The sequence below is a fragment of the Anneissia japonica genome, unplaced genomic scaffold, assembly GCF_011630105.1.
Source record: "Anneissia japonica isolate Jap-2015-1 unplaced genomic scaffold, ASM1163010v1 scaffold1302_len1884557_cov193, whole genome shotgun sequence".
NCBI classification, from domain to species: domain Eukaryota; kingdom Metazoa; phylum Echinodermata; class Crinoidea; order Comatulida; family Comatulidae; genus Anneissia; species Anneissia japonica.
Window position 1 is genome coordinate 567,806 of NW_022736804.1, and position 25,337 is coordinate 593,142.

The 25,337-nt window shown below is 30.4% G+C and overlaps 1 protein-coding gene across 3 annotated transcripts in view; it reads left to right on the forward strand.

Annotated features, from left to right (window-relative positions):
- LOC117116886 (ankyrin repeat and sterile alpha motif domain-containing protein 1B-like) overlaps positions 1-25,337 on the forward strand; it is a 125,795-nt gene that overhangs the window by 22,707 nt on the left and 77,751 nt on the right. For 2 of the 3 annotated variants that reach the window (XM_033261002.1, XM_033261004.1), the window contains exons 4-6: positions 15,562-15,636; positions 21,716-21,934; positions 22,403-22,423. In XM_033261002.1, the coding sequence (XP_033116893.1) occupies positions 15,562-15,636; positions 21,716-21,934; positions 22,403-22,423 (315 nt within the window). The remainder of the gene's footprint in view (positions 1-15,561; positions 15,637-21,715; positions 21,935-22,402; positions 22,424-25,337) is intronic. The other variant, XM_033261003.1, reaches the window with a different exon arrangement.

Here is a 25,337-nt window from a genome sequence, read left to right on the forward strand (position 1 = left end):
TTCAACATTTGCCACGAGGTTAACCTTTAACACACTTTACTGTGTTCTGATTGGCGCGCACTCTGACGTCTAATGCTGGCTAAGTTTTATTTTCCATTGGGTTTCGGTGTGATTTTCCATGTGACATTCGGTAATTTTACAACAACGGACGTTAATTCTCCTTTATATTTGTTATTTATCTTACTAAATCAAGACTACAAAATATTATTTGATGTACAATCTTTTCCCCCTTTTTTTTTTTGCATTGAGGACATCGTTTTTGACATTTTAAATGAGGTAAAATAATTGTAAAAAATAAGCTAGGCCTAGGCTAATTAATTAAAAAAAATAATACAGCAGTACAAACAAGTTCCTGTCGTGGAGTCATGAAGTCAAGTGTACGTTTTTCTTATTGAAAAACAGTTCCATACTTTAAATTAACGGTCTAAACTCGTGTTTGCCATTCACAAATTATCAAACAATACATTGTTTATTCCAGTAAGCTGCAGCAGTCTTTCTGCACATACAAATAAACAACATGCTTTTGCTTCGTAGGCTCGCTTCGCGTAGCCTTGCTTAGATTGTTTATATTAGGCTACGAAGCCTGCGCGCAGGTTAGATTGTTTATATCAGGCTACGATGTATCTACGAAGCCTGCGCGCAGGTAAAAGTGCAATATTTCCTGACTGTACTGTAGGTTTCCCTCCACTTAAAGACCATTTTTTCGACGAGGATTTCTATGGTCTTTAGCAGCTTTGGTCTCTAACTATAATCAGCGTATTACTGTTTGAACCTACCAGCTACCCACTTATAGTCTTTGGTGGCGAGACAACTATATTGTAGGTGTAGTGCTTTTCTCAAGGGCAGAAACGATATTCACTGCATGTAATGCTTTTTGATATTAAAATGTTTTAAGAAAAAGGCTAAGGAATGGGAGAATAGAAAGGTTAAGCAGGAAGCAATCTAGTGCACAAGATATTGAGGGCCTAAAATAGAAAGGGGGGCACGTTGATATTATCAAGTAACATTTCTAGGGAAGGAACAAAGCAGGAAAGGAGCAGGCAGTGAAGGTGGGTAGTGGGTCATTTTATGCCATTCCAGAATAAATAAATAAATCTTTATTGGACCAAAAAATCCTTCATATACCCATATTAGCCATGATATGTCTATTATGGTCATGTTGTGATGATATGACCATATTTAGGCACGTCACATGTTTATTTCCTTTACATCCAACAGCAAATACACTTTCCATTTACAGGATGACAATGATGCTTTATAAACTAAGTCTCTTTATAAGACTTAGGGAGTCTTAGTTATGAGAAAAATTCCTGCTGTGACAGGAATTGAACTCAGGACCCTGGGATCAGAAGGCAAGCATCTTAACCACTGAGCTGTTCAACTCCACTGAACAGCATTAAGCTCTGTCCAGACTATCAAATCTTCTTTGACAGAACTGTTGTATGCCCATATATAGTCATGATATGCCTATATATGGTCATAGTGTGCCTATATATGGTCATTATGTGATGATGTCATATTATTTAGGCACATCACATTTCTGTCAATAAAATTTAGATTTTCTGGAAAGGACTTTGAAGTCTGAACCATGCTGTAATGAATAGTAGATTGTAGTTAACTGTAGGCCTATAATGGAAGGAGCAAGTGCAGATAATGGGTTATTTGGAAGTTTTTTTTTAACCATGTTCAACTGAAATACTGTAACTGTGCTTCATTTTTAATTAAAGGTCGTTTTGGTACATAATTCCTTAATTCTGGTGTGGTAATATCATTTGGAAGAATTATGAAAGTTTTAAAACAAATGCAGTGGATGTCAGATAAGGGGTTGTGGGTGAACTTCCTTGTCTCATGACTTGAAGACATATTAAAAAAAAAGAAAAAAACAAGACTTTTGCAGTAAAAGTTTTATTATTGTTTTCAAAGGACTGAAATGTCAGCCAAGCTGTTTGTGTTGTACATTTTTCTACAGATGAACTTGAGAAGAATTGAGGACAAATGTTTGCATAAATCACATGCGATACATTTCCTGGTTGATAAGTCCATTTGCTAAAGAAACGTTTCTCTAGCGAATCTTTAAATAGATGGTATATATAATTTTCTCCAACACTGCATTTTGTTTAGGTGCATGAGTGAATAAACTTTATTTTATTACTACTTCTCTTATAACAATGCATAATTATATAAGAACACATAAAAATTAAACAGGTATTATGTTTGTTTGTTCAGTATATCATTTTCTTCATAAAAGAGGACACCCTTAAAAACTAATAGAATTATCCAAAATGTATTTTTTTTTTCTTTCAAAAAGATCCTATATTTTATAATTTATCAATTCTTGTTTTTTACTCCTTAGATGGTGCATTTTTCAGTTCTTGTTTTTTATTTCTTAGGTGGTGCATAATCATCAACGGGTTTTGCTGAATATATATAAACAAATTAAACAATAGATATTATGTATGTTTGTAGAGCATATCATTTCTATCATAAAAGAGAACACACCTAAAAACTAATAGGATCATCTAGAATGTATTTTTGTTTAATAAAAGATCCTATATCCTATATTTTATAATTTTTCAGTTCCTGTTTTTTATTTCTTAGATGATGCATAATCATCAAAAGGTTTTGCCGAATATATTTAAAAAATAAACAATAGATATTATATGTTTGTAGAGTATATCACTTCCATCATAAAAGAGTACACCCCTGAAAACTAATAGAATCATCCAAAATGTATTTTTTTTCCATAAAAGATCCTATATTTTATAATTTTTCAGTTTGTTTTTTATTACTTAAGATGGCGCATAATCGTCAAAAGGTTTGCCGTAATTAATGTTTGATTGTTTGATATTTCATTACTAAAGTGAAACCCGGAATATGATGTCCTCTGATAGGACTAAGCTAACTTCCTCTATCTAAAAAATTAAAGTTTTATTCAAGATTATGCGCCTTTCGAAATCATGATGATTTTGTCAGTTTCCATGATGATTAATTTTAGCTAACTATAGTTAAGGATGATGATGTACTCACAACGTGATTACTTTATTCATACTTCCGCAATTTTAACAAGCGCACAGGAACGGATTACAATATGTGTAGTAAGGACGGTGCGTATTAACATAGTTAAGCTTATCTTCCGCGTTTGTAGCGTAAAAATGATGATCACAACTGTGTGTCACTTTTTCAACTTGACACCAATATTCTCAGGAAGGAACAACATAAAGCTTAAATACTTCCCTAAATCTAGTCTTTGAATGGTCACAAATTTGATATCAGCATTAACATTACAGTAGGCCAAAAAAAACAACACTATGTTGTGTTGCCTTCTGCGAGGTTAACTTTTGAAGTAGCCATACTTTGCAATTTTTTTTTATAGTAGAACTGATATAATGCTATCTTGAGCTGGACATGTACAATGGACAAGATTGTGTTTAGAGATTAAATGTTAGTAGTACTTAAAGTTGAATATTGATTCTACAGTATATGTTTAAACCTTATGAAGTTCTCAATGACAGTTTAAAAGTAAGCCATGAAATTGAACTTGATGGGTGAGATAAGGCTTTTAAAAAACTGCAACATATTACCTTGATGGATGTGATATATTACACATAAGAGTTTTGAATAAATCATATACAAAATTTAGACCTACTACAGTATCTTGCTATTGTATCGAGAGTAAAGCATGTTCTGTCGAGCTAAGAAATTTGAAAATTTAATTCAACATTTGAATTGCATACTTTCTATATTTAGGTAAGTTAGCTTTCAATTGAAGTTTCCAACAAGAAAATATTTTCCTCATCAATTAAACAACTTATAAATTATATACTGTAAGAGTAATGTTTTGCCCTACCTGACATGTTTATGTACCGAATACTCAGTACATTCCCAAATACTTGCGGAAAAAATTTGCAAGTGATTCTGGTGGGAATCAAACCCACGAACTCCAGATAGTTAGCCTATCGCCAGAATATTTTTGTAAGTGTTTAGGAACGTACTGAGTATTTGGTACGTAAACACATCAGGTAGGGCCAAATATCATGCCTATGATGTTTTCATCATGCAGACTTCAAATCAAAATTATAAATTACTGTATACTACTGTAACCTGTTTTCTTTTGAATTCAGTAGATGCTTAAATTGACTGTTAATCAATTTAAGGATTTTTATAGTGAAACATACTGTATCAGTCAATGAAAAGTGAATCGTTAAGGTATGTGGCTCATTGGGAATTAATAAAGTTATTTGATCCTTTTTAATTGAGCAATTCAATTTAAAAAAATTTTTAAGAATGATTGATTCCAGATTCCACCACAGTGCATCTTAAACCACCGAGTTACAGCTCCCTACAGCTCCACAAAGTGAACCAAATATAACTCATAATTAAATCATAAATATAATAATAAATCAAAAATATTACTATTTGTTCATCAAATATTCATAATTATCCATTGATATTGACAATCGTTAGCGCGAAACCCCTAATGGCTAATTAAAAAAAAGTTCTTCCTCTGTAGAGGATGTTGGCTGCAGAGTGGGAGTGGTACCGGTAATTAATTAATCTAATTATTCAGCCCCAGTGAGTACTATATAATTGATGTATGTCACATAAAATAGCTTATTTCATATTTACTATCATTTTTGTAGGGAGTATTCACTTGTTTTTAATTATTAGATACCATCGTTTTTTTGTTACAACGAATGCCATGGTTTTTTTGCTTTTAATTTTTCTAATTGATCTTTTTCTTTCGTATTTTTTGGCCATAAAAATTGTTTTTATTTTTTATTTTTTATTTTTTTTGTACACTATATTTATAGAGGGTGACCCTTCCATCTAATATTCAATGGCTCTCTCTATAGAGGAAATTAACTAATTAAATAGAGTATTAACTACACTTAAATTTACTTGATCTTAACAGCACTTGACCTTAACTTCACTTATGTAAGCTGATCCAAAATTTTCAGGAGAAGCATTAGAGAGTGTGACATATGAAAACAAAGCATAAACACAGAAAATTAAATGTACACAATTGAGAAAGCAAACAAATTTAAACCAAATTTGAACTCAAGATTAAAAGTAAAGATTAATATACTTAAAACAAAAGTGTACCATTATTATTAATATTTCAAAATATAATCCAGTTTTTAATTTCAGAGAATCTTATTTCAATGTTTTTCAAGTGTGTAATAATTATATTTTTTCTCATAAGCCTGTATTAAGATGTTAACAATATACAGTAGCCATTCTTAATGATGCAAATCTAAGGGTGCTTACTGTAGGTACACTAACTTATACCCCTTCTGTTTTTGTTCTAATAAAGCATCCTTACCCATTATCTGCAGCTTGCTCTGTTATAAAGCTCTCACTGTACCAATTAGACAAGTCAAATGTAGGGGTGCCGCAAGCTACAACCATAATATCGGCGCTGGTTCAAACGGCACGCTCGCTTATGGTTATGGTGGTAGCAGAAGTCTTCTTGGATAAAGACTATAAACTGTAGGACCAGTGTATACTGTACAATGGCTTGTGTGCATTATAAAGAACCCAGTACATCCTTCGAGACGAGTAGGGGGTTACCCCTGTGTACTGGAACAGACAGCCCCTGTAGTAGACGATGAGAGTTGCTGGTACTGGGTTACCCGGTAGCACAGACACAAAGGGACCCGTAGGGGTGAAGAAAGTCATTAATCAAGTTCCTAGTCCACATATCAAGCGCCCTGAGCATCTTTAGGTTATGGATATGCGCTATATAAAACTATACTGTTATTATTGTTATTATTACCAAATCCCATAGCATTGTGTCATGTCATTATTGATTCTTTATCAATCCGTCAATAGATAAAACTTTTAATTCTGTATTTCATTTCATAAATTTGTTTCATCAACAATTTGAGTAAAGGATGAATCTAAAAGTTATTATGAACAATTTAAAGAGAGAAGAATAGTCACCTTGCAAAGCAGCTGGACATTCTGGTTTTATGGTTAATGGCCAAGTAAAAGCTTCAGTCAAACTCTGTGCTACTCAGAAATCAATCAACGTCGTTGAACAATTACACAGTTCAATGAACCATGTATTGCTTTAAGTAGGTTAATGCATTTCATGTTTTGTGCATTGCATTCAAGACATTGTCTGTCATAGTTTTTTTTAAATCTTTTATTCATTCATGAGTAAGATGTATGAGACACTCATTGAAATGATTCAGTTTTTAGCTGATTTACAGATTTTTTAACTTACTTACCAGTCAATATATAAATATAGGAATTATATTAAATGTATAAATCTAAATTAATAAAGAAAATTTTCATGTTTCAAATTATTTTCAATTCAAAGAGCTCTAATAATCTTCCTTATTTCATCCTAAAGTTTAATGTTACAAATATCTGTGATACATGATAGATTGTTTTCCACAACAAACCGCTGAAACTGCTAAAAAATCAATTAGCAGGTTGAACCCCAAAAGTACACCTAAACATTCAGAACCAGTGTTTTGTTTAGAAATTACTTTTATTAATATACTAATAAAAACAGAAAATAACCAGAATTGGTTTTAACTTTAAAGGACATACAGAGAATCACAGGATATGAACTAAACAGAAAGAACAACATCATGATATGAAAAAGTTAAATATTAATAAAGCAATCTGTTTGACAGATAGATCCTAAATCAAGAGAAGGCAAAGTTTTAATAAATTAAATACCAGTGAATTTGTATCTGGCGTAAGTACTACCTTCTGCTACATATAACAAAATGAAAAACATACTCCAAAGCGGAAAATTATCTAATAATATCAAGTTAAGATTGTTTAATGCATATGTAGGAAATATTCTGGACACTTACAAAGTCATTTCAAAAATTTTTTTGATGCATTTCAAAGGAAAATAAGAAAAATGTTAAATATCAAATGTCGAAGTCAGTAATACCGAGTTGTATCAAATCACTAAACAAAATAACTGGCGTTATACAATTAAAGGACGATAAAACTACTCGATGGAGCACCCGCAAAAATTGCGATAAAAGAAATACACAGAAAGAAAGGTGACCAAAAGGAAGACCAAAATTAACATGGATCACTAAAGTTGAAAAAGAAATTGAACACGCAATTGAAAAACACAAAACCATCCTGCCCATGACAGAAGCAAATGGCTCGAAATAGAGGAGAGTGTTATGTTGCAAGACGTTACTGATGAGGTTGATAAGAAAAATAAATATGATGCTTTATGTACTAAATTACATATAAGGCTTTGGAGCTATTTAGCCGGGGGCAGAGTGTTCTGCAAGGTTGCACCAGTGTTATGGAAAAATTTACTGTGTACACTAAGATACTGTGATTCGTACATTAGTTTTAAACGTCATCTTAAAACCTATCTTTTTTATTTAGAGTTTAATTAAGAGCTTGTTAAATGTCTGATTATCCGAAACTTGTAAAATTTTGGGGGTTTTTTTTATTATAAAGGGTATTTTTAGAATTTTCAAAATGTTTTATAATTGGATCAATTTAATATTGTAGTTTGAAATCTTTTAGATCATTTTAACTATTGTAAAATGTACTGCGCCTATGAGTAATATTGTTTTGGATATATGGCGCATTATAAATGCTTTTATTATTATTTAAGTGTCTCTTAGGTCTAGAGGATTTGAACAAATGAGTGTGTGATTAGAAAGCAAGCATCTTTAACCTCTAAAGCCACTACTTCTAAACTATGTATGATATCGATAATCAATAATGGAATCTTGTAGTACGTTGGATATCCATCTGCAATATTTGCCCATGGCCCTTTAAATTATTACCACTAGTTATTACATGCGTAAACAGTCTTGCACTGTGGGTAACCTCCTCCATTTCGTGTTAATGTTCAGGCCTGGCGAAAAACGTTTGCATCTGACCATGAAAATTATATTTACAGGGTATATGCCTCCAGCATAAAAAATTACTTGATTTATTAAATTTATTGAAATGCCTCCAGGTAAATATGTAATGTTTCTGGTGGCATGGTCACTCACTTTTTCTAGCCTTGATAATATTCCGCAATTAAATTAGCACCAGTCATGATTTTATTCCACATGTCATATCAGACAATGCATTGAAGGTATATTACAGACCAAGATCATTTCCCTCTTCTTTTTTCTTGCATAATCAAATCTTGTGAGAAATTTCTTTGTTAATCTCGATGTAACTGAATTTACACGACTTCAATTCAAAGTAATATATTATTGATTGTTTCCTTAGGAACCCATTTGGCTTTTGTGTTCAGACTTATTTTGATTAGGCTATGACATTGTACACAACGATTCGGTATATGGTGCAAAGAATCAGTCATAAACTTGAGGGCATCCTTTAGTGAGATTATTTTTAATGGATTGGAAATGGAAACCAATTTACGTGGTCATATAGAACTAACATACGAGGTCGTTTCCATTGATTAGCAAAATGACCCAAATCATCATCATTTGAAAGTTTTCATTTGCATTGTTTTTCTGTGCATATTTTCAAATTTATGGTGTCAACAACCTTCATTGTGTTCAATGTTTTTTTAACATTGAATATATATACTTAATTATAAAATTACATAATAATGTAGTTGTTAACAGTAATAATAATAATAATAATTAGATAATGATTATGATAATTATAAATAATATACTAATATTGTATTGTTTAATAGGAATCAAAGCAGAATACAACTGAATGTTAAGAATTGTTAGATGATTATACAAACTAAATGGGAATGTGTCTGAAACATTTATTTTAATTCGTATCAATTTTTTCAGTGCATAGTGACTTGCAGTATGCAAATACATTTGATCATGTTACGTTGGATTAATCTGTCAACATTGTTATCCATTGCAATTGAGTTAAATTCGTGTATACTGACACTACTGCTTAACTACTAAATATCTGACATCATTCATTCATTTATTCATTAAGTCATTTATTCATTCATATATTCATTCTTCATTTACTTATTCATTTGTCCATTCATTTTTTTATTCATGATAATCATTTTCTCATCAATTTTATTCTTTTCTATGACATTTTTATTTTCACATTTTAATCTCAGGTAATTATTTTTTAGTTTTTCAAGGAAAGCCTTCGTTTTTCAACCTTTAGTTGTTTATCTACCAGCTAGAACATATATTCTCTGGCGCCAACCTATGTGTAATATCATAACCAAATTATAGACTCCCTGCTCTACCTAATCATATCAAAGCTACTTTAGTTTCTAAAGTGTATTATTATTAACCAAATTATGGAAGTCTATACCTTAATATCAAACTAGTTTCCAAATTATGAATATTTATCTATGATTCTATCCTCAACTTCCTTCAGTAATCATAAACGCTGTTTTACTTGGTTTGTTTTAAGTTGAGTGAGTTGCAATTTGCTCAGATAAATCAAAGTTTAATTATTACAGTATTTGAACTTTTTTTAATAGTACAGTATAGAACAATATAAAGTAAATAACAGTAGCACTATGTACTATTAAATTACATAAGAAAGTATAATACCTACTCCAAGTATTGAAATATACACCATCGTACATATACCTGTACTTTAATAGTACAGGTATATGATATGATAATTCACTTCCTACACTGTATATTTCCTATACTGTATAATTATATTCTTAAAAACCACTGTAGTAGCAGCCCATATTTATTATATTGAAAGGGCATTTTAGGTGAAAGGTGATATTAACAAATACTATTGTAGTAGGCCAGATCCTTTAATGTTATAAAATGCTTACATGTCCAGGGTCATTGCCCTTGCCTCCCAGTGTGTCTACAAACTCAGTATCGATGTCCTTATACAAAACAATCAATTCCACTTGTCTTATGAAAGTGAAATGACAAATTATAATCAGAAAATATCAAATGAATACTTCATCATTTATTTATTTTCAGTCATTAAATTACTATCATGGTTTCTATATTTCACTCAAATTTCAAATTTAAATACATTTGAACCCCTATTAAGAATTGGCTGTAGTGTTTCCCTTGTTTTGTGGATGAAAAAGTGTCCCCTTAATAGAGATGTCCCAAAGGAGTGGTCCTACTGGTATAAATGGCTGGTACAGTATAAGTCTGAGATAAATGAAACATGGACATACATTTAAACAATACTGAATGCCTAACAGAAATCTATTAAATTATATCATAAATTATCACTATGAAATTGTGTTGCAAGATTTGTGACCGAAAAAGTGTCCCAGGGGTGTCCTGAAGGAGGGGTCCTACTGGTATAATTGGTTGGTATAGGTCTGAGATAAATGAAACACTGTGAAATTGTGTTGCAAGATGAACTATTTAATTTATTACAAACCGAAGGGTTCTGCCATAAGTATCCACATGACAGGATACATGACTTGAAGATCAAGACCTCTTCAGCTCACAACCTTGGGGCTTCAAAATATTTGTGTCTACATCTTAAATTCATCTTCTACCCCTGATAGCCCCGAGTATGATATGTACAGTTAGTAATTATAGTTATGTGATGCCGAACTATATGAAAATATTTTCATTCATATCTTATCTTATTTCATTTAGTCAACCAACCAATTTATCAATCAATCATGCATGCCATTCACTTTTGTTAAATGACACTGTTCCAAGCATTTCTGTTTTCCTTATGGGAATAACTGGTATGACAACAATAAGGTTTTTTTTGCTACAAAGTGAATTAAATTGAAAAATACAGAATAAAAGGAAAGTAAAAATGTATTATGTTTACATGATCAAATATTTTAAGTGTTTAATTTATAATCTTTAAATTGCTAGTTAAAAAACATTCTAGTTTCATGAGTGTAAATTTGTAAATAATGTTTGCATAAATAAAAGAAAAACTATTATAATGAGGATATAATGTACAGGCTTCTTTAGTGCATTTTGCATAGAAATCATAAAGCAAGGTGGTTATTACATATTATTTAACAATGTTTATTAAAAAATAGAAGATATTACACTTTTTTTTTTATAAGAACCAGTAAAATTTTATCCAGGCTCAGTGTTCTTATTTTTGGCCTATTTCAGACTCAAAATGTTCTTATTTTGTTCTTATGTTACACGCTTTTCAAACATAGAAAATTATTATTGTACAGCAGTATACACTGTACTGGAATGTAGGTAAATTGGCCTCGGAAAATGACCCCTGAAAAAATGGCCCCTGCAAAAAATGGCCACAAATAACGGTAGGTAGGCCTGCACCAACTGTACTGTATTATAGATGGTATTACATAGTCACACCTACTGCACATAAAGTACATATATAATTTTTTAGTTTTTCTAGTTTTTAAAAAAATAAAAATCTCATTTGACATTTTAAAAAAGAGCAATCTATAAAAATGGGAAAAAATAATTAAAACAATATAATATTTTTAATGAAATTCTTTACATAAAAAGTTTATAAATTTACCTTTATATTATACTACATGCCTTCAAAACAAGATATGATTCACAATTTTGTTAATAACAATAAAACAGAAGCATTTAACTTCCAGATACATTGAGGAATTTGTGCGAAATTCTTAAGAAACTTTGATACATTATTAACGCTGCTCCTAGAGTAGACTTGGAGGAGTCTTTGTTCCTGATGAACTTCAATTAGTGGTGACCCATTTCATGCGGTATGAACAGAATACTCATTGACTTGCATGTTCAAACATCATATAAAAACGTGGAATATTAAGATGATACTTTCTGGAAACACAGAGAAAGGTGGAATATTTATGCAGAGAAGTTTTTAAAAAAACATGCATAGATATGTGGAATATTAATGATACGTTTTAGAAACACAGAAGTATTTTTAATCCTGTAATGATGCATTTTTAAAACATGCAGTGAAGTGTAGAATATTAATAATAATACATTAAAAAAACAAAGAATAGTTGAATATTTAAATTTTAAGAACATGGAGTAGTATGGAATATTATTAATGATAATACTGTTTTTAATACATGTAGGAAAATGTGACATACTAATGACATTGACAATACATCTTTAAGAGCACAAAAACCTACGGAATATTCATTATGTCTGACTTTAAAACACACAAAAGAGTACTATTACTTGTAATTATTTTTTTTATGCAGACATGATGCAGGAAAATTTGAAATGATAGTGGCAATATTTTAGGCCTATTTCCACAAAAAAATGTGAAGTATCATTGAGGATATATTTTAAAATCCATTGAGATGAGAAATATTAAAATGTACATTTTAAATACTGAATGGCTGTATGTGGAAGGTGAACAATGATTAATTATTGTACAGTCAAAAAAGCATTAATAAAAACTGTCACAAAGAAATTTGCAAGCATACTTTGTTTAAGCCAAATAAAATTAATTGCCAATTTCTGCTCCCTGCCCTCAAAAATTTTGGATCCTCATGAAATATTTTGCTATATTCCAAAAAATTATATTTTCATGGAAAGTAAAAATAATTACAATCTGAATGATTGTTGTCAAAGGAGGTGAAAACATAAATCGCAGAATACAATAGAAAGATCATGAAAAAAAAATTCATTTAAACAAAATTAGTTTAATGGATCGTCATTCTCTTACTGTATGTATGCTTTTTGTAGTGCCATATCACTCCTAGTGTACTGTATAGGATAGAAAATTGGAAATACCCTCACCAAAAAATAATTTCAAATCCTAGACATGAATCTAAGAATTCATTTTATTTTACTTTAAAACTACAGTTTCCATTTTTCTAATATTGTGCTATTTATAAACATATAGGAAAAATGTGTTCAGAATGCTTCATTCCACCTCATTTACTGTCCTTTGTTAAAAATCACCTGTCCTAATTAACTGCTGTTGTTTTAATGTGTTCGCTTTTATCACGTTTACATTATCCATGAGTTTAATGCGTACACTTGTCTTTGAATTTATGGGTGATTAGCTGGGCATGGAGGTCTGTGGTTTGTTTAGTTTAATGGATCTTCATTGTCTTACAGTATGTGTTATTTTTGTAGTGCCGTATCAAAATAAATGTATGCGAGATGCTTGTTATTTAAAGGAAAAGAAACATTTTATTTTCATTACACCATATTTAAAGATGTATTGTCCCATAAAAAAGTGGGAAAAAAAATTTAAAAACCATACTTGAAAGTAACTTGCTTATTTTGAAGTTAACATATAAATTATTAACGTGAACATAGAAATTAGCATATTTTTTAAATGTTTACCGATAGTTTTACAGAGAAAATTATAAGAATACTTTCAGTCGTTGAAAGTGTTTTTATCATATCCAGCATAAAAATCAGGGTACATATTTTAAAAATTAAAAATGTCTATGCTCCAGTTAATAATTTATATATTACTACAAAATTAGCAAGTTAATTTCAAAATTATTTTTTGATTTTTGTCATTTCAGAAGACAATACACTTTTTTAAAATTTTTTATAAGACCCAGTAAAATTTTGCCCAGGCTCACTGTTCTTATTTTTTTCTTATTTTACACACCTTTCAAACATAGAAAATTATTATTATACAGCAGTATATACTGTACTGAAATGTAGGCCCCGGAAAAATCGCCCCTGAAAAAAACAGCCCTGGAAAAAATGGCCCCAGAAAAAATGCCCCGTTAGAATTGGCCCCGAACGACTGTACTGTATTTTAGAGGGTTTTACATAGTCCCACCTACTGCTCATAAGGTACAGATATAATTTTTTGTTTTTTGTTTTTCTTTTTTTTTTTTTTTTTTTTTTTTTAAATAAAAAAAGCTCATTTGACATATTTTTAACTTGAACAATTTGTTCTTATTTTGTTCTAAATTTTTATGCAATGTCAGCCTCAGTGTTCTTATAAAATGTGTTATATAAAACAAAGTGTACATCATTAACAAAGGTGGTCCATCTAAGCATAGCTGATAAATTGTGACCTATAATAAAATCTCAGTGTTTTTTGGAGTGGAACTGATAATACTTATACTCATAATGGCATTTGCCCAATGTATCATTATACATAATCAATAACTTGAATGTAAATATTTCCTATTATGAATTCAGATTGATTAATAACCAAATAATATGATTTTAAATTACTTTGGAACTTGATGGTAGTAATGTATATAGCAAGAAATATAAAGTTAAAAATCATATCACAAATTATGTATTAAGATTTTTTTTTTTTGAAATTACATAAATATTTTTATAATAATTATTTTTTCACTTGTCATTTTGAAAAATATAGTTCATCACAAGATGATTATAATTATATCTGAAAGTTGCTCACTAAAATAAACACATGACTCTCCAAAAATACCAATCATTGTAAATCAAAAGCAAAACTCAAAAGGTGGAAGTTGCATAATGTAAAACTGATTGCAACATTGTCAACATTAATTGAGGTCGCATCTGATTGTTTTTGCGTAAGTATGTTCCTGAGAGTTCCAGCGACGAGTAGTTGAACTCCAGCATGTGCTTCAGCTTCAGTGTGGCTTAGTGTAGCGTAGCGAGATTGAAAATCGTGGCTGCCATGTATAAGTGCAAAGATAAAAAACAATTTTGAAAACAACATAAGATGTGTATTGCTAGTCGTGAAATAAAATCTTAAAACTATAGCTTAGGGTCTAGTCTTTTGTTCCTGATATATCTGGTAACATGTTGATTATTAAGTATGCATAGTTTTAGAATCATATTGGCCTAGCAACTTAGATCAAGCTATAGTAATTTGGCTAATTAATATCATGGGTCTGTTTAGGTAATAAAAATGATCAACATTTAAATCTGTTTGTTTAATTTATGTCATTAAGCATGAGACTTGGGAGTAGCTATGCTACTGACAATTGAAAATAAAAAAAAGGAGGTTACCTATGCTACGTACTTACAATTGAAAATCAAAAAGAGATTTAAGAAAATTTGACAAGATTCATCCATTTAGCCTTACTTCAGACGTGCAGAATCACTCACAAACAAAAACAAGTTAGATAGTTGGGTGATGCTAAAGGCAAATATATTACGTACATTGTTGATATCTATACTTCAAATTTGTTAATTATTAATTTCCAGAAGCGGTTGATGTCATTAGAATACTTATTGATATACATCATGTCTGCGAACAATTAATTTGTTTCCCTCCTTTAAAGATAGTCGGAGGTCAATCAGTTCCTCCATTCCTCCACGATTCTTTGCTGCAACTAGTGACATTCCGTTGAATGATCTTTCGCTGCAACCTGTGGCATGTAACATGCCAGTCCAAATGTGCACCAGGCGGAAAACTAGCCATCATGAATTACCTAATAATCACCGTTTTAAATCAAGAAGCACTTTCTATTCCGATGTACCAGGAAATGCGATTTATTCAGGAAAGCTGAAAAGGCGTAATGCATTTCGTTTTCCACGGGAACAAGTAGCCTTAAAGGTACATGGATGTAAACGGACGTTAGGACATCTTTTTACTTGAAATGTCATTTAAACCCACAGGACATTTTTTGTCGAGCCTCTGGCTACTGTAGTCTAATGACATGTATTTATGTTATCTTTTTCTTTACTATAATTTCCATGCAGATAAATACCACCATTTGTTTTGTATTTTATTTTAAAATTGACACCATTTCTTTTACAGAATCATGACCATGACACCTCCCTCCATTTTGCCGCACAATATGGCCACACCGATGTAGTTGCTTTACTTTTAGAGGTAAGCAGTGTATTTTGTCTCATTTTAAAATATAATTTATTGTTATTTTAAAATATGATTTGTTGTGTTATTTTTGTTCTTGTTTTGAATTTGTGTTTGTTGTTTTCCCAAACCTTTTTTTTATTTGTGGCTCTTCTGCCACAGGCCTGTCCTTAGAAAGTTGCCTTCTTTTTCCATCTCTAAAATGAACACTACTATTTTACTTAGATTGATTATTTTTACGGTACTTAACTTGTACATTACCATTTTAATTTTGTATTATTATTTTGCCTTACATTTTTAAAATGTTTAGTGAAATTAATATTTTTGTTTAATTTCTGTTATTTGAAAGAAGAAAATAAATGTTTCACTTGAAATTGAAATATTTATTTTATCTAATGTTCATATTTGTGGTTTCTTAGAATTATAATATAGTGTCAATTTTTAGGATTTACTGACTTGAATAATTTCTCATCTTTCTTGAGAACTTTTAGTAGACTGATCTATTTCCATAATTCTGACAAACTTTATTTAAGCTTGAATTCATTGTATTTTGTATTTTTTTTTGTATTTTTTTGTATTTTTTGTATTGTATTTTGGGCAAATGAACTCCTCGGAGCCAACGGCCAACCATGCTTTAGTTTAAGGAGCAGGTTTTTAGGTTCCATAAAATAACATAAACTTTTTTTCAAAATGTCAAACTCAAAGAGCTCAATCACCAAGTGCATAGAGGCTTTTTTGCATGATACGCTATAAAAATCCAACTGTTATTATTATTATTATTATTTCATTTAGTCTGATGGTAAACTATGCATTTGATGGTTATTGCATTAGATATGTTGAAATATTTAATTCTAGCACTACATTTACCACAAATAGGAAATGATGTTTAAATATTTAAGTCTTAGTTTGTGATCCACTTTCAATGCAGGATATAGTAACTGCTGTACCATCACTACAAAGCAGAAATTTAAATCCCTTATGTTGGAACTTTTTAACGTTTAGTATTTCTATAATTTATTTCTAAATTACATCTAATTGTTTAGAGTTAATGTTAAAAGTATTCAATTTAAAGTCATTATAAACTTCTAAAAAAAATCATAAATCTATAAATTTGTATCACTTTATAATTAGGAGTGGCTATACAGTAGTTACACAACTCATTCCAAATTTTGGTTGTGTGTGAATGTCCTATCCAGTCCATATAGTATGTTTACAAGTGTTGTAACAATAGCCACTGCCTGTATTAATTTACTCCCATTCATTCATCATTCATTCAGATAGAAGATGTGTAGTATAAAAAGATTTCAACAGGTAAATTCCTATATGAATGAAACACTAATTGTTATTTTAATCTAGAGTAAGGCCCTATTGTTGTATTCATGTAAGGATAATAAATAATGTTTTCCCATTTCTTGAAGTTGATAGATAACCTGTTTTTAAGATTAATCGTTTTAATTCCTTGTAAATCCCTTTCGGGGCTTATTTTCTATGATCGTACACTATCAGATGGCAATATTGTCTTGAGTAAACTCTAATTCAATACGGTGCTGTATTTGAATTGCTTTTTTTAAAAATATATTTTAAGAAATGTAGTAGCTTTCAATTAAAAATTGGAATGAAAAAATTGCAGTTAACAATGGATTTAAATAATACATTTTCTATAATATTTCGGAGACCTTAAAAAAGGCTCAAATCAAAATGTGTGCATCATTAATAGTTCCTTATTTTATTGGTTGAATGATGATATGAGCTCTTCAGTGTTTATATGATTAATATAATGAGAGATAAAGAAAATGAAAAGATGAAAATAAATTTAAAAAGATAGAGGGAAAGAAATGAAAAGAAAAGAAATAGAAAATTAAAAGAAGGAAAAAAGAAAGAAAACAAACATTAACATTAGGATATATTTAAGACACTGCCTTAAGCACCCAGTTTCTGGAAATGTGCACAATAAAAAACTTCACTATCATTATAGGTGATCTTCAGGGTTATTTTACAGTGTGATATCTCTCTAATGTATTATAAAATAAATTGATCTATTTTCTGAAATTACCATGGCAACCACAGATTTGTTTATGATTTCGAGTTTGGTTTCAATCTGGCAAACGATTCCATGAACTATAAATGCAAATTTTAGCGCCTGACAATGTCAATATATTATTATATTTAGGCCAAACAACATTATGGAAAGTTTATAATACAATTTTAATATGATGTTTATTATTCATGAATGTTTTGGGAATGTTATTTTTTCTAGCAAATATTTTCCATTTTCAATCAATAAATTAATCATGAATTTTTTGAACTTCGCTCTAATTTTTACCTACATGGCAGCAGACTAACCAGTGGAAAATCCTGTATATATTGAATACCAGGAATATACGTAATTGTGAATATTTTATTATTTGATATAAATATTTGGACAACTGAATTACTTTAAAGTATAAAGTGTCTGGTGTGTATTCCCAAAAGAATATTAGAGTAAACATTCTATAAATTTATTTATTCATCTATTTATTCTGATAGCCAGCACAGCAAAGAATAAACTACTAGCTCTGTATAATGAAAATTTAATATTGTTACTAATATTACTACAGTGTACTAATTTTAAAAGACAGTAGAAATACATTATTTAATGTGCAAGTCTCATATACTGTAGTAAGGCCAAATAAAATTAATTGCTAATTTCACTTTTCCAACCTCATCAAAGTTTGGAGCCTCATGAAAAAATTTAAAATTTGCTGTTTTCCAAAAAAAATTAATTTTTCCATCAAAAAGATTTAAAAAATGATGATTTAAAAGGTTGTTATCAAAGTCTAAAGCTCTATCCACACTATCAAATTTTCTTTGACAAAAAAATTTGACATGCCCATATATGGTAATGCTATGCCTATATATGGTCATTGTGTGATGTCATCATGCCTATATATGGGCATATCACACTTTTTTGTCACACAAAATTTGATAGTGTAGACAGAGCTTAAGAAGAGGTGGAAACATAAATAGCAGAATACTTTTCACAGATTCATTTTACTATTACCATTACTACTGTATATTTACCAGCCTGTCTACTACTACAGGATAGGATACTATAGGATAGTAAATAGCACATAGTAAAACCCTCACTCAAAAACAACTGGATGTGAAACCAACAATTAATTTTATTTGGCCTTATTCAAGATGCTTGCAACATATTTACCCAGGTGGTCTTGAGTTCCGCAATTTGCAAATGAGCGCAAAGTGCAAGCCCCCTCACAGTATAATAAGCAAGAATATAAACCTTAGATTGTCTGACCTTCTACAGTATCACATCTTTTATCACATGTTATTAGTTTAACAAACCATTCAATATAATTTTTTGAAGGCTGATGATGAAGTATCATCATTAATATCATCCTTTCCCACAAGGACAAGATCAAGTTAAATATATAGTAGTAAAAATAACTTAAATTCACATATAGTTATCATCAACCCAAGGACTGTTATCTGTACAACCAACTATTGCCATTGTTGCTGTTGTCATCATCATCATCATGTCATCATTATCATTTTTACCACTATATAATCATTCACATCCATTTTCATTATTTTGTTGCGCTGACTTTGCATTCGATGAAAACCAGCTTTACTGAAATCAAGCCTACAGTAAATTAGTGTGGCCTTGCTTTACTGTATAGTACTTGGCAAAATATAGTAATTGAATATGTTGGCCTTATATAGCACATGATGCCATGTACATTACTTCCCCGGTAATGGGGTCAAACACCAGATGGAACATCCACTACCTTCCCTTAGGGAGTATTCTGTAATGTTCCTAGTAATCAGCGCATTCAAACCTACCAGGTATGCTAATATACTTAAGCGTATACCCCCGGGTGGAGAGAGACAATGTTATGCGACTTGCCAGGGATACTATATAGAAAGTGCCCAGTATGGAACCCATTTTAAAACACTCAACCACATGTTTCCACAAAATACCCAAAATTATTTTATGAAATGGCTCTTATAATCACTGTATTAGAATGATTTTAAACTTAATATTAAAATTTGTTATAGGAGTTTAAACAACTCCATGGTATAAATAATTTCAAGTTTTCTCATTGCAAATATGATTTGCTTTCATGATACTAGTCCGGTGGCTTATGTCATCCCGTGGGAATTTCGTGATCATTTTGTTTTTGTTTTTTAATTATATACTTTGAAGTATGCTGAATCGAATAAAATGAGTCGCCAATTTTTTTACGCTCATACTACATTGAAGCCATCAAATATAGTTTTATTGTGAATCATTCACACATTAAACACGACTATCCCGGATTTCATTACCATACTTGTTTTGATTTCAGTTCTTCTAATGAAAGATGAATATGTATTACATTGAATATCAATAATGAGTCAGCCTAAGTAATTTAATCTTGATAAAGCAATCTTAAATGTAAAGTCAAAGGTTTTTTCTACATAAGTAATTGAAATCCTTAATAATATATAATTACTTTATGATTATTTCACTATTCAAACATTAAATCATTGTTATCATTAATAATATTGTTCTTATTGTCAGTTGTCAATCTTCAAATTAAAATCCATATTTGTGGTAGCATGCCACACAAATCTACTCATTTCTTGAGTATTTCTTTTTTAGATTTTTAAGTATATCTTAAATCAATATTTAATCCTTCGTAGACATGACGTCTGAGAAAGAAATCCCGCTGCCAGTGCCAGTAATTTAATATACAGCGGTTCAGAAACAATATACTTTGATTCTTAGAACTTATTCAATTGCCTTCTCAGAGGATTACTGCATTTCTGGGTTGATCAATGATTCTCCAAGTTATGTATACTGTCAACGACATTTTAATTGTAAAATCCATAACTAATTTATACAATTTATTACAATGTTGTCATGCTTGGTTGGACTAAACCAGTAGCATCTTTTTAGAATCACGCAGCACAAGGCTATGAACAACACCGAACACTTTTATTAATTTAACATTAGGCAGGACTTCTTATACCATTGTTTAGCAAGCATCCCCTAGAAAAAAATATAATTTTATTTTTGGGCCAGTTTTAGTGCACCTGCTGCCACAAAAAATGGAAATTTCAGTTTATTTTTATTTCGCCTGTTGCTGCCTTGAAATCTCCTGAAATAAAGTATCTTTATATTATCCTTTTTATATAAATTTAAAGCATCAATCCTATTACTACACTGCTTTTATTCACCAGTAAACTTTTATTTTCTTTTCCATTATGATACTTTTGGCAAAACCATTTGCTAAATAAGTATATACATTTTTTTTTTCTGAGCTCCTCTGAGGTACAAAAATATGTTTGCTAAACAAGGTATTATTAAAAAAGTCCTGTCTCATCCCTAGATCAATAATTGTTAAACTAGAGTGAAGTTTACAGTAACTTTTCTCCATTTAATATGGGAAGTATACAGTAGTCATGCTACAATACATAACATTGGCTGTATTTGACTGGTCGTTATTCGTTAAACCACGCCTACCTGCACAGTGGTAAAATCCTACTTAATGAATGAATCCTACTCTATTCAATGACCAGTTGAATAGATAACTTGTAAATATTCAACAAAACAAAATGGCCGCATACTGTAGTTACCGCGATTCACGCTGTGTTATCAAGATTGCTTCAGCTTGTGACAGTATGGGTTTTTCGTAAAAAAATATTTTCATCCGGTTTTTGAATTCTGTTAGTCTACACGCTCATTGACAACGAGTCACATTCAGTGCCAATACTTCATACTATGTACCCATGGTACTCCTCAGGGAGGCAAACAGGAATAAAGTATGTTTTTTGCAAGGTCAAAATGACACAAGGGTTCGAACTCTGACCTCAAGATTGAGAGCTGAACCATAACTGGTGGTTGATTAAAGCATCAAATATTTATTAAAATCAGATGCATAAAGAAAAATAAATCAGTTTTTTCGCTAATTTACTGACATTTACAGAAGGTTTTATCAATTTAAAAGTTTTTTGTTAAAGTATATTAACTCAACACAAACTTATATGCTAGCTTTTCATATTGTTTTATAAAATTCTGTATAACCTTCATTACATTCAATTTTTTTTTTTAAAGAATAATGCTGATCCCGTCATTACAAACAAAAGGGCGGAGACGCCAATTCACCTGGCTGCACAATATGGACGTCTCGAAGCGGTACAACAGTTATTACGTTGCCAGAGCCTCCTGGAGCGCATTCCACCTACACATTCGTTGCTTCATCTCGCAGCCCGAAATGGACATCATCAGATCGTCAAGTTGCTGTTAGATGAAGGCTGCAATATTAACCACACAGTAAGATTCTTTATTTTGTTTTGAGATTGATTCTGGGAATTGCACCACAAAAATAATTAAATAATATTTTAAGTCTGACTACTCTATCTTCTCACATCCCTATCTTTGGCTTTTTATGTATGGTACACTATAAGTTGGATATTGGCCCACAATGATAGATGTAAAGAAATAATTTTTATGTATTTATAAAATATTTACAGTATTTTTATGTATATTTAATTGCTAATATTGTCAATTGTTCTCTTAGTTAATTCTTCCATTGTTATTTATTGTTTTTATTATTATCATCATTGTTAATATTATTTAGTTTCTGTTGTTATTTATAATAATTTCAATACACACTTTTTTTTCACTTTGGTTTTAATTTTAATTCATTTCATGTGTTTAAAACTTAAAGTATATCATATTATTATTATTTGATAAAACAATTTTCATCTTTCTTTTCATCTCATAATTTGTATCCTACAGGCTAGACTACATAACAATGAGGTATACCTTTCTTTTATCTGCTATCAGTATACCTTGCATATTATCCTTGTATATTTCAGTGTTACCATGTACAATTTATTTGAGTTTTCATGTATATTTAGTGTATATTTGAGTGTTAAATTTTAATCTTATTACCATGTAACCATGTATTTTTTAGAGTTATGTTGCATATTTCAGTGTTACTATGTTTTGAAGTGCTGTGCGTACTTGAGTTACCATGCCTATTTTAGTTACTATTCATATTTGAGTTTTCATGCATTTTTGAGTTCCAATGTATGTTTTATTTAGTGTTTTTCTGTATATTATTATCTTTGTGTTTAATATTTTTGTAAAATTGCATGCAAAATCTTATAAATATAGTAAAATCTATATGACAATGCTGGGTGCACGCTTGGGTGAGTACCGCCTGTTTCACGTCACCGGCGTTCCAATAACTGTTGAACCTTTATTTGGAATTAGCTAAGCTTAACAACATGTATTCTTCAGACCCATGAAATACTGTACAACAAAATTGACATGTAACCTTCTGCTTGGATTTCAAGATTCCTATAAAAAAAATATTTTTTAAAATTTTATTGTTTATATTATTGTGTGGAACAATTTATAGACTATTATTTTATACATAACGTTGGTGACCGTTCATTACGCCTGAATGACTTAATAGGCTTTCTGGAATAGGCATTTTAAAATCTAATATTTTACCATCAATATGTAAAAACACAAAAGCTTGCATTATATTAGTTATTAAACACACATTTAATCATCAATTAAAATTTACAAAGAAAAAGTAAGATACAACATCTTAATAATTATGTTAGAAATTGGGATCAATGGTTTGTCAGTGGAGAATATGGCGTCTGGTTGAACTCATTTTGCAACGATAGTAACGGAGTAGTATTACGTGGTATCGTGACGTAACACTGTAGTACTCTATAGACATTTATTATTATTTTTTGTTTTCTTCTCTTTTTTTACAAATTGTGATCCAAACGTACTCTTAACATCTTGGAATAGCAAACAGAACATAAGGCCATTATAAAAAAAAGTTGTTGATCGTCCCCTACCTACTTACAAAAAATCACCTGACCAATTTATTTATTTATATTTTTTTTTAATTTATTTTCACCAAAACTCAAGAAAATGTTGTCTTTCTTCCCATAATTCAACTTTGGCTAGGCCTAGGCTTTATTTTTTTGATTATTTTGTCTTTCAATTGTTTGTTTGTATAAATTCCACCTGATGAAACTCTACAATGGAAGATCTGGTAAAGTCAGCCACCATTTACATAAGGCTTTGGACTCCATTGGGGATTCAAAGACTTGACATGTATAAAAAAAAAAAACCTCTCTCCCTCCCTACCGACTTTTTTTTTAAAGGACGATCAACAACTCTTTTTTTCATGGCCTAAATATAAATATTCCATTAACTTTTATTACACGTGACAGATTTTAATGTTTCAAGGAAAAACAATTGTGAAGTTAGATATTTATGGTTCTAGGTTAAGAACATGTTTTGTCATAGCAACCAGTTTATTAATGTTCCCATTATGAAATTCATCTGACATATATTAAAGATTTCGGAAATATAATCCAATAATTTTATTTAAGTATGGGAACCTTGTAACTGCTTTAAAGTTGTTTACTCGGAAGTGAATATATTTATTTCAGCCAGCAATTATCCCCTTATACCACTGGAAATGAAACATCCAGAATTTTCAGTCTGTATTTGTATTTGTGTCAGGCTCTTAAACATGAAAAATACAATCTAAAGGTCTGTCCCCACTATCAAATTTTGTGTGACAAATATATGTGATATGCTCATATTTAGGTGTAATATGACATCATCATGCCCATATATGGGCACATCACACAAATTTGTCACATAAAATAGTATTACAGATCATTATATTTGAAATGAGATATTAGCCAATTTGTACAATTGTAGTTAGAACTGCATATGCTCGTATCAAGGTCAATGGATATAAGCACCATACACACAACATAGGTTAAAGATCAATAGATATAAACACCATACACACAACATAGGTTAAAGATCAATAGATATAAACACCATACACACAACATAGGTTAAAGATCAATGGACATAAACACCATACACACAACATAGGTTAAAGATCAATGGACATAAACACCATACACACAACATAGGTTCATGTTGATTAACCTCGGATACGAGCATGCGCAGTTCTAACTATGAAATGGCTTATTGAAATTTCATGGCGACTCATTTTAGAATTTTTTTAATTGTCTGTGTGAAGAATTATGGAATGATTTGCATTAAAATGGAAAATGGTTTCTTGTACTGAATAACCAATAGTGTAAATATTTGGCAATGCATGCATTTCAAGTATTAAGTTTTATTTAATTTATTTTATTTTATTAAGTTAGTATGCTGAGCAAAAGGCAGATATTTTATTGGCAAACCAAACCGGCCTGTTTTGAGAACACATTACCAATTAATTTCCAATAGTTTTAAACGTCTGGAATTGATAAACTGTATGCAACTGTTTGTGATTCAATTGATCAAAAATGAACTTAAGGCAAATCAAATACATATAAAAATGATATTGAATAATAAATAAATAGTAATAGAGTGGATTTAAAGGCTTGCCTTGCTTAGCATTTATACTCACCCGAAAGGTATTACTGTATGTTTTACCGGAACAGAGATTTTGCAACTTTTGCATGTGGAACTGTCTTGCCAATTTTTCTTATCCATTAATTTCTGTACACTATAGGCCTGTTGCATATTGGTTTTTTTTCTTATTTTAATAATTTAATTACCATATTGTGAGATATACTTTAATATAGGTACAAAAATACTAGGGTTTATTGCATACCAATTTACAAAAATATGACAAGCTGTTAAATCAACATCCCTGAAAAAAATATTC